Source organism: Onychomys torridus, chromosome 8 (assembly GCF_903995425.1).
Source record: "Onychomys torridus chromosome 8, mOncTor1.1, whole genome shotgun sequence".
NCBI classification, from domain to species: Eukaryota; Metazoa; Chordata; class Mammalia; order Rodentia; family Cricetidae; genus Onychomys; species Onychomys torridus.
Genome location: NC_050450.1, coordinates 47679486 through 47698083, shown reverse-complemented (window position 1 = coordinate 47698083; position 18598 = coordinate 47679486). Strand labels below are relative to the sequence as shown.

The 18598-nt window shown below is 45.2% G+C and overlaps 1 protein-coding gene across 2 annotated transcripts in view; it reads right to left on the bottom strand.

The window, feature by feature from the left end:
• Positions 1-18598, bottom strand: part of Nlrp3 (NLR family pyrin domain containing 3) — a 61565-nt gene that overhangs the window by 21743 nt on the left and 21224 nt on the right. Inside the window, exons 1-3 of one of the 2 annotated variants that reach the window (XM_036197476.1) lie at positions 5017-5596; positions 3660-3718; positions 3124-3444 (exon numbers count right to left, since the gene is read on the bottom strand). In XM_036197476.1, coding sequence (XP_036053369.1) covers positions 3124-3406 — 283 coding nt within the window. In that variant the 5' untranslated portion in view covers positions 3407-3444; positions 3660-3718; positions 5017-5596. Of the gene's footprint in view, positions 1-3123; positions 3445-3659; positions 3719-5016; positions 5597-18598 lie in introns of those variants that run through there. The other variant, XM_036197477.1, reaches the window with a different exon arrangement.

Genomic DNA, 18598 nt, shown 5'->3' with positions numbered 1-18598 from the left:
AAACTCTGTGTTCCCATGCTCAGAATGTCTTTGCCAGGCCCAGAAGTCCATCAGAGTACATATGAGAACAAACAATGTCTCCTTTGTCATCATCTGTCCCTGGCTGTCCCTAGCAGCCTGACTTGGAGGCCATGTGCCCGACCTCAATGTTTTGACAGCTCAACCTTCCCTGATCGTAGTGGCGCATATGTAGCCCATTTGGGTCATATCCTGTGCTTCCATGTCTAGATGTCTAGATCTTCAGAAATGAACATTGTCAGTCAGTCAAGTAGTTCAGAACACTGGTTAACTAAAATCACATAGAAAAATTGTAAACTTGTGAGTAGGAATTCTACTGAAAGTAGTCCTTTTTACTCTGTGCTGAGGCTTAAGGCATCATTATCCATAAAAAATGCCAAGGAGATTCCAGCATGTACCTACAGCCAAGAACTACATGTTCAAGTAGTCTGGGCTATCTTCCTAGGGGAAATTTAGGAATGCTGTAACCAAAGCCCCCTCCAGGAAAACGTATACAATAGATTAAGGACACAGACAGGAACTTATGGGTAAGTTACATATTCTTATGGATATAAAATAATTCTGTAAGATAGTGTCAAGGATGTAGCTCAGTTGGCAGAGTGCCTTCATAGCAAGGATGAAGTCTATCTTGTACCACATAAGCTAGGCATGGTGTTAGCATACACCTGTAACCCTGGCACCCGGGAGGTGGAGGCAGAGGGATCAGGAGTTCAAGGTCATCCTCGGCTGCACAGAGAGTTGGAGGCAAACCTGAGCTGTGTGAGACCCTATCTAAAGAAGGAATGATAAGAGAGAAGGAAAGAAAGAGAAAAGGAAAGAAAGTGCGGGGCTGGAGAGATGGCTCAGTGGTTAAGAGAACTGACTGCTCTTCCAGAGGACCCTGGTTCAATTCCCAGCACCCACATGGCAGCTCACAACTGTCTGTAACTCCAGTTCCTGAGACCCAACACCCATGGCAAAACACCAATGTAAGTGAAATAAATAAATAAATAAATAAATAAATAAATAACACTTAAAAGAGAAGAAAAGAAAGTGCCCCTAGCAATGAGATCACAAAGCAAACATCTAGACATCCGTGCAAGCCAAGCTCTCCACCTAATTCTCAGGTAAGGCCTCACTTTAACCCAAAAGAGAACTTCAAATACCAGTGACAATTTTCACATTTAGAACTCAGATGTGAAAGCTGACATCACATGGCTATACTTTCATAGTCTTGCCTGGCTTTTTACTCTGATTATGGCTGACTCTGAGTGGGGAGCCCTGGGTATTTAGAACATCTCCCTGGCTCATACTATTCATTTGAAAGCATTAATAGTACTAGTAATTACTTTATGGGGTTGCTAGAAGGACAAAATCAGTCAAAACTGCCTAGTATAGGTGTTCTGGAGTGGTGGCTCAGTGATTAAGAGCCTTGCTGCTCTTCTAGGGGACCTGGATTCAGTTTTTAGCACCCATATGGTGGCTCACAACTGTCTAAAACTCCAGTTCCAGGGGATCTGATACTGTCTTCTGGCCTCCTCAGGTACCAACACATGCATGGTGCACATATAGACATGCAGGCAAATGCTCATACACCTAAAATACATATATTTTGGGGTGTTTTGTTTTTGAGACCTGGTCTCTCTATTTCATATCCCTGGCTGTCCTGGAACTCACTTTGTAGACCAGGCTGGCCTCTAACTCATATAGATCCACCCACCTCTGCCTCCTAAGTGCTAAGACTAAAGGTGTGTGCCACTACATCAGGCCCAAAATAAATTTTATAAAAAAGAAAAAGAAAGAAAGAAGCAACTACCCAGTAATAAGCCAGAGACTAGTGGCTCAGTAATCAAAGGCACAAACCTGGTGACCTGATTTGGACCCCCGGCACCCACATGGTAGACTCAACTCCTACAAGTTGTCCTTTGACCTCCACATATGTGCCATAGAACACACATACATGCACACAAATAAATAACTAAAAATGTTTTATGTTCTAGTATCAAAAATCTAAAATTGCTTAGTAAGTACTCGTACTAAGATTAACACTCGACTCTTATTGTATGCGTTCTTTATACAGACAGTCACAGTTGCATTGTGATATGCAACTTGATTGCATCGTTCACCGCCACACATCTCCCTCTCTTTCTCCTGTATCATTATTGCCTTGCCTTGCCATGCATCCCCTTGTCTCCACTGACCCAGTGGTGTAGGATGGAACCTAAGGCCCTGTGCATGCTAGGCAGATGCTCTACCACTGAGCTATCACCACCCCCAGCATCTTTAGCATCCTCTGCCTGTGACATTCTGGTCACTCTGAATCCTTTCTGCTGTTTCCCTTGTTTAGGGCAAACAAGCATCCACTAGGAGCTGGTTGGAAAACAGGTGGGCCTCAGCACTAAACAGACCTATAAAGAGCATGGTACCAGTGACAGCAGGCTCCTGGGAGTAAGTGAATCCTGCGACCGGAGTTTTTACAGAATTAGAAAAAGCATGCTGCTTCCTCCCACTCTCTCATACCCTGCCAGGAGAAGAGTGAAAAATATAATAATAAATTAACATTTTAAACATGCCAACTTCTTTGCAGCAAAGGGCAAAGCTTCCTAGCACTTAGAAGGCAGAGGAAAGAGGATCCTGAATTTGGGGACAGCCCGGGATATGTGAGACTCTAATTCAAAACCCGAGAAAGGAAGATGTTGCATAAACACAATTACCCACTGGCAGATGAAGAGATAAGCAAAATGTAGTCTATTCATGGATATTTATCATTAATATTTTTTAAAGAAGGAAATTCCGACATACATGAAGCCATTCTGCTAAGTGAAATAAGCCAGCCACAAGAGACAAACATTAAATGATTCCACCTGCATGAAGAATCCGAAGTGGTAAAGTTCACAGGAACAGAAACCAGAAAGGTGGTTGCTAGGAGACAGGGTTAGGTAACGGAGGGTTATTACCTAGTCAGTTAAGAGCTTCCGTTGTGCAAGATGAAAAGCATTCTGGAAGCTGGTTGCACAACAATATGAGTTTCCTTATTACTAAGCCATATACTTGAAATTACCAAAATTCTACGTTTTAGGTTACGTGTACTTTACTGTAAGAAGAAAAATCTTCTTGTTCACTCACTCCACTCTGGCTGGTCCTTCTCGGCTTTTTCCCAGAGGTCTCTCCTGTTGATAGCTGCAAAGATCCCCACAGCCATGGCCCATGCCTTTTCCTCCCCATTGAAGTCAATCATGAGTGTGGCTAGATCCAAATGGTCGGCCTTCTCCATCTGGCCCCTGGGGAGTGGGATGCAGCCCTTCTCGGGTGGATAATCTTCCAAGTGCATTTTGAATTTCCTGAGGTCCACATCCTCGAGGTCCTCTAGATACTGGGCCAGCTTGCAGCGGACGCTTGTCATCTTCATCCGCAGCCCTTTCAAGGGTCCTTGGCCTTAGGTCCACACTGGCACAGCAGGAATGAAAACCCCAGGTGGGTAAGAAAAATCTTATTAAAAGTCTCCACTTCCAGAAAACTAGATGCTAATATTGAAACATCACAGGGTACCCCATAGCTTGGTACAGGTTTTAAAGTTTCTTAACTGAAAAAAATCTCCAAGGGGGGGAAAAATCACTCAACTCTATGAATCTCTGACTTTGAAAAGTAAACCAAATGCTTACCAGAAAGTTCTCTGAGCTTGATCCAGGAGTGTGTCCTGAGCCATGGAAGAAAAGCTCCTCTGTAGAGATCAAAATAAATAAGCTATCAACACAATCAGCTATGGTACACAGAGAACAAGCCTACATGAGACCATAGTCCCATGGTGACAAGGCTGGAGTCAGGACACTCGTCACTGTTTCTCAATTTCAGCTTCCCCATTTACTCACTGAGGAAGCAAAAGAGATTGCTTTCCGGTTGCTTTTAATGGAAGGTTCTGGTTTCTTGCTGCTATTTTCATCTGAGGGAAGGAACAAAGGGAGGAGAAAGCCAGGAGAAAAGATGATATAGTAAGGACAAAGCAACAGAAGGCGGACCCACAGCCCGGAGGGGTGGACAGTCTTGCACTGCTCCTCTATGTCCCACAGACCGACGGGACCTAATCAGGTGGAACTTGGGTGCATATAAAGAAGAGGAACAAAGCATACATCTCCCCAATGGCTCTTTGAATTTTCACAAACATCATGAGCAATCATGATTCACATTTAGTTAGAATTCATAGGCTAGATGCTGCCTTGACAATTCCTTCTCATCTAGTTTCTCATCTAAACTGGAATGTGGAGGTTCCTTCCGCTGAGTAGTACAGACACTAAGTGGCGTTCTCAGACTGAGCCGCTAATGATAGGGGAAGGGAACGAGCCTGGAAAATGGTGATGGGCTCTAAATTGATATTATACGACAGCAAGCTGATACTCAGTCACCTTGAGCTCAACGACTCCTGTTCCGTTTCCATTCTTGTGTCTCCTCTCCCTGCTTTATGCAACAGCTCACATCCTTCCTTTCCTTCATCTCTGGTGCCTTTGCTGACAGCTGCCCTGGCTCTACAGACCCTCCTAGATTTGGACTCCTCAGCTCCCATCTGTACCAGGGTTTTTCACTTCTCTGCTCCCTGCTCCTGAGACCTTCCACAAATAGCTTTAGTCTTTACTTTGGCTGGCCCCTGGGCTTCCAGCACATTCCCTCACAGGCCTCCCACCTTCTGCTGCCCTGAGTGGATGCTGGGCAAGCCTGTTGAAGTCCTAGGAAGCTATAATTTCTCCTCCTCCTCCTCCTCCTCCTCCTCCTCCTCCTCCTCCTCCTTCTTCTTCTTCTTCTTCTTCTTCTTCTTCTTCTTCTTCTTCCCACCACCTCCTCACACCTCCCCAACATGCACAAACCAAGTAACCAACAAACAGAACATCCCAGAAATATTTTAAAGTTAGATTTAGAATCTAGAAGAGATTTCTAGTCTATTGACCAAGACAAATCATGCCATTGAGTATAGCTTCCCATTCCTTCCCTGGACCTTTCACCCACACTGCTCCATGAAACTGTACTCACCCAGATACCAGCCTTAGGTGCAGCCAAAGAAGAAATGAGATGAATTTATAATGGTCACTGACACTGGAGGCAGGAAGGATGTGGTTTCAGGAAGTGAACAAGCTTGCATCACGGTCAAAGGCAAACTAACAGTTACTCATCTGGATGGGTTTTCCAAACCCAAGCAATAGAGTTCTGAGTCTAAGCCTGGGCTGCAAACTAGAATTCCCCAGAGTCCTTGGGGGAACTTTTCAGAAGCAGTGGGAGAAGGTGGCACCTCAGGGCTCAGCTCACACTCCAAGCACCCCGGGGAGAGCTGGGACTCCAGGAAAGAAGGAAGTGAGCAGTGACGAGCAGAACTGGTAAGTGGAGAGTTGAGCATAAGGTCAGCTCTGAAGCCCCATGTTCCACGTTCTCTCCCCTCACACGGAGATGGTCAGCAGGCATCTACAAGTGTTTGCCGTCTCCCATTATTTTTGAAGGCAGATGTCCTACTCTGTGACTTTGGGACTCACCTGTCAGGTTGATGAGGAGAATTAGCTGTGTCCAAGAAAAATGCCAAAAGCATTTGGCTTTCTTTACCCCTAAAGGACAAGGGGAAAGATGGCCACACAGACCTGTTTCCCCTGACCCTCTTGGTAAGACCACAGCCTGACAAGGGCATAGGTTCCCTCCAGCTCTGAACGAGAGGTGCTCTCACAGTATCCGCATGGGACAGCTACTCATACTGAACTACAGGTGAAATGGCAGACCCACCTCTCACAGACTCTGTAGATCCGCAGGCAGCAGCAACAAGAAGTGAAATGCTAAAGCTAGACAGGAAGCAGACCAGACACGCTCAGGAAGACCGGAGCCTACTGGCTGTACATAAGAACTTTTTTTTTTTTTGTAAGTCAGTTGTAAATCAGTTTGACTGAGATATATTTTATATGTAACAAAAATCCACATCTTCATAAAAACAGATACATAGAATAATAGAAAAGGGTAGAAAATACAAAAATAAGGCCCAGTTTATGTGAGCAAGTGATTTTGACAATTACCACCAAGAAGATAAAAAGAAGGGTGGTCGTTTCAATAAATGTTTTCTCAGCCAGACCCAGTGGTGAAAATCTGTAATACCAGTTGCTTGGGAGGCTGAAGCAGGGAACTGCAAATTCAAGGCCATCCTGGGCAACTTAGTAGGACATTGTCTCAAAATAAAAAGGGGGGGATGTGAATGGAGCTAGATGGTAGAGCCTTACTTAACATGCCTGAGACGCTGGGTTCCATCTCTGGTACTGCAAAAAGTAAAAACTGAAAAGTAAGAAATTAATGATCTCACCGGGTGGTGGTGGCACATGCCTTTAATCCCAGCACTCTGGAGGCAGAGTCAGGCGGATCTCTTTGAGTTCCATGCCAGCCTGGGCTACAGAGTGAGATCTAGGACATTGAGAACTGCAACACAGAAAAATGCTGTCTCCAAAAAACAAAACAAAACAAAAAAGAAATTAATGATCTCCAGAAAACTGGATAGTTACATGATAGAGAATAAAACTGGACCCTACCTGATCTTATCACATTAAGTCCACTCAGAGAGAGAAAGATCTAAACAGATCTGACGCCGTAATTGTGTAGAAGACAGCGAAAACCTGTTAGTACTGATGCTGGTGAGGGCTTTTAGGCATCTCCTGGGCAGTGCAACAGGAGGTTAAATAAGCTATCAGGACCAATCAAACTAAAAATCTCCTGAGGACATGAGTAGAGAGAAGAAATCACTAATGACCTTAAGAAGGCATTTGTAAACCACATTTTAGATAAACGGTTAATAGCCAAAATATGCAAGGACTTCACTCAACTCTGCAGTAAAGAACATGAACAAAGAACACTCGAGACGAAACCAAAAGCCCAACAGGCATGTGAAAGTGTTCAGCATCACCAGTCCTCAGGCAAAAGCAAATCTAAGTGACAATAAAGAAGTTGTAGCTATGTCTTAGACACAGAGCTTGCCTGACATGTATGAAGCCCTGAGTTTGATCCCCAGTACCACATACAAACTGGATAGAGCAGCTTGCCCACAATCCCAGCACTGGAGAGTCCAAGGTCAGTCTTGCCTAGATAGTGAGTTCTAGACTAGCCTGGGGTACAAAGGGAGACTTGGTCTCAAACAAACAACAACAAAAATCCAATAATAATAAAAAAACAACAAAACCAACAACAAAAAAAACGTTTGTTGTTCTTGTTAACCAATGAGTCTAAGTAGGGACTTACAGAAGCATCACTGAGAGATTATTTACAGGAGCACGGGCAATTTACCAATAGTCAGACAACTGGAGGAACTAGAGAGACAGCTCAGAGCACTCGCTGCTCTTGCAGAAGACCCAGGTTCCATTCTCAGGACCCACGTGGTGATTCACAGCAGTCTGTAACCCCACTTCCAGGGGATCCAATGCTCTTCCTCTTAGCTCTTTGGGCACCAGGCACAAACATGGTACATACACAGCAACACATACAGACAAACCACTCCCACACATAAAATAAAGTAAGTCTTTTAAAAGAAGCTATGGAAATTACATATACCTTTACTTTTTTTTTGGTAGGGGGTGGGGGGACAGGGTTTCTCTGAGTAGCTTTGGAGCCTGTCTTAGAACTCACTCTATAGACCAGGCTGGCCTCGAACTCACAGAGATCCACCTGCCTCTGCCTCCTGAGTGCTGGGATTAAAGGCATCCATCACCACCGCTTTGCAACTTTGCTCATTTTTAAAATGCCTAGTTAGGAGCCTGGAAAAGTGGTTTCACGGTTAAGAGCATTTGTTGTCCCAGATGACCTGGATTAAGTCCTCAGCACTCACGTGGTGGCTCACAGCCATCATTAGCTCCAGTTCCAAGGGATCCGATGCCAATACCCTCTTCTGACCTCTGAAGGCACTGGGCACACATATGGTGCCTACATACTTGTAGGCAAAATATTCAATACGTAAGATAAGTAAATCTTAAAAATAAGTAAGTAATATGCCTATTTGTAAAATATTTTTCATGAAAAGAGAAGCTCCTGCTGTTTGTGACAGTTTGTGAGCCTGGGAGCCACCCACCATGTGCTACAGTTGGAATACTGTGTTTTCTCCAAAGGTCACATTGAGAATGAATCTCCAGTGTGACAGTCTCAGAAGTGAGGTTTGTGAGAGGTAAGAAAAGCATGAGCACGCCACCTCAGGAATTCATGAATTCCTCACAAGAGGGCTCCCAGGAGAAGGTAATACGTCCCCATCTACCCTTTGCAGCTCTTGAGCAGTGTCCATCCCATGCAGAGGATACAGCACGCCTCTCTAGACAGCTGAGATCATCCCTCACTCAACGCCAAACCTTCCACCGCCTCAACCTTGGACTTGCAGCCTCCAGAGCTTCGAGAAATAAGCATTGCAGTGTTCTGAATTCTCCACTCAGGGGTGCTTTTCTTTTTCAGCCACGTAAAAGTAAAGGGGGTTACTGGGAGGGGTGTTTGAACCCAAGATAAACTGAAACATCTTTAGAGACATCAAAACCCAGCTCTGAGGCTTCTCTGTTCAAAGACTTCGTAATGCTCGTTAATGACCTCCACCTTCACCCTGCCTGGAGCTATTTTCATCTTGTAATTCTTTTTTCCTTTGAGTAAACATTTTTTTTAAAAATTTGTTTCTTTTAGGGGCTGGAGAGATGGCTCAGCAGTTAAAAGCACTGGCTACTTTTCTAGAGGACCCAGGTTCAGTTCCCAGCACCCACATGGCAGCTCACAACTGTGTGTAACTCCAGTTCCGGGCTGTCTGGCACCCTCATGCAGACATATATGCAGGCAAAATGCCAGTGCACATAAAACTAAGTAAATCTTTAAAACATTATATTTAATTTTTAGATTATTATATTATTACACCATTTGCCCCTCCCTCCAAACCCTCCAAACCCTCCCATATAACTCTCTTTGATCTTTCAAATTCATGGCCTCTTCTTTCATTAGTTTTTGTACACACACACACACACACACACACACACACACACACACTTCTAAGCACATAACTATAACCTGCTTGGTCTGTATAATGTTACTTGTATGTGTGTTTTCAGGGCTGATACTGATAATCAATTGGTGTGCTCTTCCCTAAGGAAGACTCTTTCTTCTGCTCTCAGTATACCTTAGTTTCCTGTCCTTTGTCTGTTGTTGTCCTTGTTCAGCTCACGCTTGGGCAGCCATGTTGGTAAGGCTCTACCGGTGTCGCTTCCAACACTCCTAGGAGGCACATGCTCCCAGCAAGCTCCCTGGTCTGCTGGCTCTTACAGGCTTTTCACCTCTTCTTTCCCAGTGTCCCCTGAATCTTCAGTGTGGACGTGTTTCGCAGGTGTAGCCATTGGTCCTGAGCTTGACAACTCTGCATTTTGACTGGTTGTGGTTTTCTGTAATGCTCTCTGTCTGTTGCAAAGAGAAGTTTCCTTGATGAGAAGTAAAGGCTACACTATCTGTAAATATAAGGATAAATGTTTAAATTGTCTTTAGACAGCATACTGGCTTAATAGAGTAATGGTTAGAGGCTCTCCTCCAAGATCCATAACTTGACTAGCACTGTGTAGTTAGATAGGCTTCTAGCACTGGGCATGGTTTCCCTCTTGTGGAGAGGGACTTAAGTCCAATTAGAGAACTGTTGGTTACCACCAAGGTATGCATGCCACTACTGTACTCAGGGCTGGTCGCTGATGTGGTTCATAGGCATCTTAGCTGGGTAGGACTATTGGTTGCTTCCCTCCTTTGGAAGCTTAAATGGCACCACCTTCTGATACCATGAAAGAGGGCTTCTCGTGTCTGGTATTGGGGCTTTTTTTAGGTGGTGTTTGGCTTTTGAAAGGAACATTGTCAGCTTAGAATGAGAAAAGGTCATTGAAACTATGTATGTAAACTGGGCAGTGGTGACACACGCCTTTAATCCCAGCACTCGGGAGGCAGAGGCAGGAGGATCTCTGTGGGTTTGAGGCCAGCCTGATCTATAGAGTGAGTTCCAGAATAGCCTGGGCTACACAGAGAAAGCCAGTCTTGAAAAAACAAAAACAAACACAAAAAAAAAAGAAAGAAAGAGAAATTATATTGTGTATGTATATTTGTATACAGAACTGTATATTATAGGGTCTTTTTAGGTAAATAGTTAACAGTATTGGCTATTAATATAGGATCCCTTCTGGCTTTTTCAGACATCCTTTTTGTTATTACCCTCCCCTCTCCTGTGTTTATCTTCCTCCCTGTCCCTAAAGACTCCCTCTTTCCTGTTTGGTCAGATCATTAGTCCCCTGATACCCCTTCTCTATGGTTCTCCAATCCTCGGTCCTGACAATGTCCCATTTAAATTTCCTGGTTTCTGCAGCTGCTCCAGGACATGTACTCACATCTGAAGATTTGGAATGAGGAGCCTCCAAGGGTTTTTTTTTTTAATTAAAAAGCACATATTGGCACTTATTAATACATAAATAGAGAAATCTTGACCATTTGAAACTACAGGAGGAAGTGGGAGAACACAGAAGGCTTTTTTCCCTGAATTATTCATTTCCATAACTGATTTACTTTCCAAGAATTCTTCCTCCCAGTATTCAAATCCACAAAGGGCTTGAACTGCAGCCACGTGGGTACAGTGCTCTCCCTCCATCCACCCTGGTCAAGGCCTGAGATCAGGTGCCCCTGAGAGGAAGTCAGAGTCCAGTTGAAAGACTTCTACACCCCAGGCAACAGAGCAAACCTCTACATGGACCACAGAGCACGGAAGGAGCCAGCAGCAGAGAAGCCACAGAGTTTCTGAGCCATTAACCAGGATAGAAATGCAGTGTTTCCCACGGGGGAGAGCAGGGTTCAGACCTCACGCAAGGGACCTAATGCTGACATCCCCCAGAGTCTGGATCTTAGCTAACCATGTCCAGAGCAGATGGGATAAGATACTTGTACTAGAGGACTGAATGGAGGGAGCTTCATGTGCCTTGTCAATCAAGAAACACTGCAAAAGGAGACGCTTCACAGAGTGGGAAAAAGTCGTTGCCAGCCATGCATCTGGCAAGGGATTAATATCTAATATACACAAAAAATTCAAAAAATCAAACACCCAAAACAAACCCAGTCAAAAAATACATAAAGAAAATAAATACTTGGGGCTGGAGAGATGGCTCAGAGGTTAAGAGCACTGTCTGATCCTCCAGTCCTGAGTTCAATTCCCAGCAACCACATGGCAGCTCACAACCACCTATAATGAGATCTGGTGCCCTCTTTTGGCCTGCAGAGACACATGCAGGTAGAACACTCTATATGTAATAAATAAATAAATCTTTTTAAGAGAGAGAGAGAGAGAGAGGGGAGGGGGGGAGAGAGAGAGAGAGAGAGAGAAGAAAAAGCAGATATTTCTCAAAGACAAAAAGTGAGGACTACGGGGGCCCTCGATAGTCCCCTCCCAGGGTCCAGGAAGAATCTACAACCAGCTGTTAATTAGTCTTTGAAGAAAAGAAATGAATCTGTGTACACGAAATTCCTTAGTCCTTACACTTTATTATTCTGTCAGTTTTCTCTACAAGCTTATACTCTGCTCTCATTTTTAGCTCCTTTCTTGCCTGATTTCTCTCTATATTTATCTACTGTTCCCTCTAGGTTCTATCTTAATTCCTTCATCTAGTTCTGTCCCTTCTAGGTTCTCATCCATCTTGTTCTTTCCCATATCAGCTCCTCTCCCATCTCTTTCTTCCTCATCTTGTTCTTCCCCATCTGGCTCTTCCTCATCTTCCATCTCGTTCCTCTAGTACTCTCTTCTAGCCCTTCAGTCTGGTTCTTCCCGGTCTCAGTTTGTTCCTCTCAAGTTCTTACCCATCTAGTTCTTCCGTTCTCTTTTCTCTTCTCTGTCCCTCCTGTGCCCTGGGAGTCCTGGTATATACACACTTACAAGGAGTAATCCCTTGGCAGTGCAAAGCCAGGCTTCCAGGGGCAAAGGGAGGGGTGATAAGAATCACATAGAGGGCTGGAGAGATGGCTCAGAGTTTAAGAGCACTGACTGCTCTTTCAAAGGTCCTGAGTTCAATTCCCAGCAACCACATGGTGGCTCACAACCATCTGTAATGAGATCTGGTGCCCTCTTCCGGTCATACATGCTGTATACATAATAAAGTAAGTAAATCTTTAAAAAAAAAAAAAAAAAAAAGAATCACATAGAGGGGCAATAACCGTTAATTATCATTTGCAACCCCCAAAGGGAAGTCACCAATGGGGGACTGAATTAACTAAAGGCTGAACTCGGGTAATAACTAAGAAGAGGAATCTTATGTGCTCAACTATAGTCTTAAACGTGATTGGTAGAAAATGTTAAGATTCTATAAGCTGCTAGGTCAATGGGAGAAAATAAAACTGTCTTCTTCTTTCCTGTGGCTCCTATCTGTCCAAGCTATCTGCTGTTTTTCTGCAGGGTAGGGGAAAGTGTGCTTGGTCGCTAGGCAAGATGCCTCTGTGATAGTTAAAGAGAAATCTGGAACTAGAGGTAAGGTTTGGGAAAGGAGGAAGTAAAGCTTAATTGGCACATCCACCAGGCCTTCTTAAACAGGTAGCCGGGATGGTTAAATCTGTTCTTAGAGATTACAGAGGTATCTCTGATAAGGTACTTTCCTCCTTCTGGGGATGGACCTGGCCGGATGCTGCCAGTGAGGATAATTACAGGGAGGCTTGAACTGGGGTTCTGGCTGAGCACAGCTGTCAGAGCAGAAGGTTATCTAAATATTCCTAGAAGTGGTTAGGTAAGGAGTTAAAGGTCTATAAAGTTCGTAAGGCTGTAAGAAAGGAGGGTCTGAGCTAAAACTTAACATCCACCTGACCTAGGTAGTGTCTCCTTGTGGAATTTATCTTAAAATCAGGAGACTTGAATGTGGACTGTTATTACTGTTAGTCCTTGAAAGTGGCTAAGGGAGATATCTGATTCCAGAGGAAGCCTTTCCTGAGACTGTTCTCCAAATACCTTGAATGTGTATGTCCAGAGTGATCAGTCCACACTGTTAGCTCTTCTTAGGGAAAAGTCAATTGGGAAAACTATGAAGGCACACATGATTTTCATAACAGAATACAGCTGATATATAACAAGCCAAATAACACCAAAAACTCCTTGGAATTTGGCTTCCTCTGGACGAAATCCTTGATCCCTCCAGGAAGTGACTTTGCCATAACCAGCTGATTTTTTATGATATATTTCTGCAGGCTGCAGCAGACAAAGTACAAATAGCCAGTAAATACATGAAAAAGAATCCAAGCCAGACATTTAATCCCAGAACTCATGAGACAGAGGTAGGCAAATCTCTGTGAGTTCCAGGCCAGCCTGGTCTACATAGAGAGTCCAGGGCATCCAGAGCTACAAAGTGATACACCTTCTCAAATAACAAGTGCTCAGTATCCTCAGCCATCAGGGAAACACAAATCAAAACTACACTGAGGGGCTGGAGAGATGGCTCAGTGGTGAAGAGCATTGCATGCTCTTCTAGAGGATCCGGATTCAATTCCCAGCAGCCACAAGGTAGCTCACTACTGTCTGTAACTCTAAGAACTGACACCCTCACCCAAGACGTACATGCAGGTAAAACACCAATGCACTTAGATGATAGATAGATAGATAGATAGATAGATAGATAGATAGATAGATAGATAGATAGATAAGGAACGGGCTAGAGCGGGAGAGATGGCTCAGGAGTTAGAAGAGCGTTTGCTGCTCTTGCAGAGGGCCTGGTTCAGTTCCCAAGATCCACAGGAGGCTACAACAACCTGCAACTCCAGTTCTAAGGAATCCAACGCCCTCTTCTCCCCAGGCACGCCTGCAGTGTACATACACACATGCAAGCAAAATAATAATATACATACAATCAAAATAAAGAGAGCCAGGTCTGGTGGTTACACCTTTAATCCCAGCAGTCAGGAGGCAGAGGCAGGTGGATCTCCGTGAGTCTGAGGCCAGCCTGGTCTACAGAGTGATTTCCAGGACAGCCAGGGCTATACAGAGAAACCCTGTCTCGAAACAAAACAAAAGGAAAAGAAGTCAGCAGTATCAGACGTTTATGGTGTATGAAACATTGGGCTAGTCCATCAAAAAGACTGCCAAAAATAAAAAAGAGAAAGAATACTCAAATTAATAGAAAATGGAGATAAAATGGAACAGGACAAAGGCTATGCAATTCTACTCACGTATAACACAGGTTCTTGGAGGCTGAACATTCACTGGTGATTGCTGGGGTTCCAGAGCTGAAAGTAGAATGGTAGCTGCTGTGACCCAGGGTGGGGCAGGAAGGGATGTGGCACCAAGTGAGGGATGTAGCACCTAGTGAGAGAGATGTGGTACCTAGTGAAAGGGATGTGGCACCAAGTGAGGGATGTAGCACCTAGTGAGAAGGTTATGGCACCTAGTGAAAGAGATGTGGCACCTAGTGGGAGGGATATGACACCTAGTGAGGGATGTGGCACCTAGTGGAGGGACATGGCATCTAATGAGAGGGATGTGGCACCTAGTGAGGGATGTGGCACCTAGTGGAGGGACATGGCATCTAGTGAGAGGGATGTGGCACCTAGTGGGAGGGACGTGGCACCTAGCAGGTGCCATCTTTCGGGTTTGCAGCAGGCAGTGTATATCCACCACTGCCCAGCTACGTACTGCTGCAAACAGGCCATGCTAAATTTTCTGTTACACACTTTTTCCAAAGTAAGAAAAAACAGTCATTTTCTGTATTTCCTCCTCTGGTCTCTCATTTACCCCAAGGACAGGAGGAACTGTGAGGTGGCCAGGGCTAGCAGGAGCTGAGGTGTCCACTTTGCAGACTTGCCTGTGTGTGGAAAGCAGACTACACACTGACGTTTTTGTAGAAGCGAGGGAGGGAACATAAAAGGAACATACATACCCCCTTGGCTTCTTAGGTCACCACTGGAAAAGGAGACTGGGTAGAGAGAAGGAGGAGAGTTCTGCCTTCATGTGAGTGTGATACTGAGACAAGGGGCTGAGGGAAATAGATATGTACCTGGCATGCCATGAGGCTCTGGGTTATAGCCCTACATGTCAGAATAATAAATGTTTGCCGCGTGTGGCGGCGCACGCCTGTAATCCCAGCACTCGGGAGGCAGAGGCAGGTGGATCTCTGTGAGTTCGAGGCCAGCCTGGTCTACAGAGCAAGATTCAGGAAAGGCACAAAGCTACACAGAGAAACCCTGTCTCGGGGGGAGGGGGGGAATGATTCTGAGATAGAAGGATCCTTAGGCATTTGAAGCAAGTCTACTCTAAATAGTGAGCTCAAGCCTGATGGCGGTGGCACACCTTTAATTCCAGCACTCAAGAGGCAAAGGCAAGTGGATCTCTGAAAGTTTGAGGCCAGCCTGGTCCACAGAGTGAGTTCCAGGACAGCTAGGGCTACATGGAGAACTCAGAGTAGCCCAGGCTACTCTGGTGCAAATAATAATGATAATGATGATAATAATAATAATAATGATAATAATAATAATAACAATAATAATAATTGGTCATCTACATCTCTGAACCTCTGATCCCTCCTTGTAAATGCTAAGCTGAATTGCAAGCAAACCCCCCAAAAGGCCTTGACCACCATGGACCACCGTTGTGACAAGCTGAGAGGAGTGTGTATATATGATAGAAGGAGCAGGTTTTTCCGTGATCAGTGTGGAGAGGAACCTGCTGCTGTGGAGCAGCTGAGTAGGCCAAGTTCAATGACAAGAAATCTGTGGTGTGCAGGGTTGGACATGAGCCAAGCCTTCTCATCAGCCTTCAGAGGGCCACACCCCACAGAGCAGAGCAGAGGAACTAGACGAAAGCAAAAAGGCTGAATTCGGTTGCCTGTGTCACCCACCCCACCACCTCACTGTGGGCCTGAGGCAAAGACAGATCCTCTCCTTGAAGAACATTTTCAAATACATCAAGTAAGCCCCAGATGATAAGGGTTAGGGTTGGCATGTGAAATGTCTCCCAGAAGCTCATGTGTTTGCACCTCTGACACCAGTGGTGCTGTGCTGAGAGGCTGGAGAACATCCAGAGCATGGGACCTGGTGGGCAGAGACAACCTGGAAGGTTTGCGTCATTTCTGAATCAGGGCTGCTCTCTACCTCCAGCAGGCCGCCACACACTCCCACCTTTACAGATGGAGCTATTCCAGGCTCCTTGTCTTGTCCACCATGGTGGACTGAAATTCCTCTGAAACCTGGAGTTAAAATAAACCAGGGCTGGGGAGATGGTTCAGCAGTTAAAAACATTGTTGCTCTTACAGAAACAGCTCACAACCTTCTGTAACTCCAGTTCTGAGGATTCCAGTGGCCTTTCCTAGCCTCCAACAATACCACACACAGCAGCAAAACATTCACACACATAAAGTTAAAAAAAATTAAAAATGTTTAAATAATCTTTTTCTCCCTTCAGGGACTCAGATCCTCTGAAGATGCAATGAATACTCTTTATTGTTTGTTTGGTTGTTTGGTTTTTCGAGACAGGGTTCTCCGTGTAGTTTTGGTGCCTTTCCTGGATCTTGCTCTGTAGACCAGGCTGGCCTCGAACTCACAGAGATCCACCTGGTTCTGCCTTGCGAGTGCTGGGATTAAAGGCCCGTGCCACTGCTGCCTGCCGCAGTAAGTACTCTTAACCACTGAGCCATCTCTTCAGCCCCTTCCAACTACTTTTCTTTCTTTTTCCTTCCTTCCTTCCTTCCTTCCTTCCTTCCTTCCTTCCTTCCTTCCTTTCTTTTCCTTTCTTTTATCTTCTCTTCTTTTGGTTTTGTCTTGTTTTGTTTGAGACAGGTTCTCACTACTTAGCCCTGGCTGGTCTAGAACTCACAATGTAGACCAGACTGTCTTTGAATGCACAGAAATCTGCCTGCCTCTGCCTTCTGAGCTCTCCAACCACTTCCCAACAGAGGAGAAAAAACTTATCTCAAATAAAAGTGATGCTTTTTTCCCCCCCAAGACACGGTTTCTCTGTGTAGCTTTGCGCCTTTCCTGGGACTCGCTTGGTAGCCCAGGCTGGTCTCAAACTCACAGAGATCCACCTGGCTCTGCCTCCCTAGTGCTGGGATTAAAGGTGTGTGCCACCACCACCACCTGGCAAGTGATGCTTTTCTTAAAGAAACCATCATGGGACTATAGGAAAGAAAGGAAACTCAACAAGAGGAAAGGGACACACGGCAGACAGGAGCTGCAGATGCACAGGGAGTAAAAGTCATTCACAGCAGCACAGATGGAGTTGATGTGATGATACTCTGGTTTGTGTGTGGTGAACCCCGAAAGGCTTGTGTGAGAACCTGGTTCTCAGGGTGGTCATTCCCCTGGGAGTGTACCCTTGGAAACAACGAAAGTAGACCTCCAGAAGAATAATCCTGGCTCCTAAACACTGCCTGGCTTCCCAGTCTCAAGATGTGAGCTCTGCTCCCCACACTTGATACGGCCATTACCATCCATGAGGTGGCATCGCCAAGAAAGACACACAAGAACCTGAACACACCCTTGGACTTTCAGTTCTCTCTTTCTCTTGTGAGAGCCAAAGTTACATTTTAAGTTTTAATTGCTATGCCTTAAAGATCCAAGAAACAAAAAACGCCTCTGATCTGCAAGCCCCTTGCCCAAGGACAGACAGTTCCTGAAATGCTGGAGGCTGTTGTTTATGGAAAATAACAAGCCACATGTTTTCACTCCCCTAAACAAGTTTGTTTGACCATCTGCACTGGATGTGCTTGATCACATGTGGGCAGGAGGTTCACAGGTTGTATATGTCAGGAAATATGCTTGCCCTGGTTGGGTGCAGGCTGGAGGTACTTCAGGATGTATGCTTGCCCCTGATTGGGTGTAGGCTGGAGGTACTTTAGGATGTATGCTTGCTCCTGATTGGGTGTAGGCTGGAGGTACTTCAGGATGTATGCTTGCCCCTGATTGGATCTGATGGGAAATGCAATGAATCATGGGTTTTCCTTCTTAAGCCCTTGCCATACTTGATTCTGGGCCACTTCCCAGCAACCTGGGTATAGACCTGGTCAGAGCCCATCCACCTGGACAGTATTTGATTAAAGCTTGCTTCAAATTTGGCTTTAAACTGTGGTAGTTGCCTTATTTTCAGTCAGTGGGATTCACACACACACACACACACACACACACACACACACACACACACAGACACCATCTGGGCTGAGTGTGATCAACAAGACATCTTCTATTTTTCCCTTCTGAGACAGGATCCCGCATGTAACCCAGAGTGACAGAATGTGTAATCTCCTGCTGCAGCCGGTAGAATGCCGGGATAACTCTGGCCAGCTGGAGTGTGGCGAGCATGGCTCTGGCAGGCCTTGCCCTTCCCCACCGTTCCCTCCCTTGCTAAAAACCATTATTACATCCCTAAAGCTAGCCACCAAGGTCTATTCCTTTATTTGGCCCTTCCTCCTCCTCCTGAGGTTGACTACCAAGGTCCAGCTATCAAAGTATTGAAGTCCAGCAATTAAAAGCTCCCTTTGGTTCACTTAACATGCCCGATTAATATTAAACACCTCATCCTAACACAGGGGTTCCCCTTTTACCTTTATGGGTCATGCCTGTCTCCCCTCTATCCAGAGGCAGTCCTTTGTCCTTTGTCCCC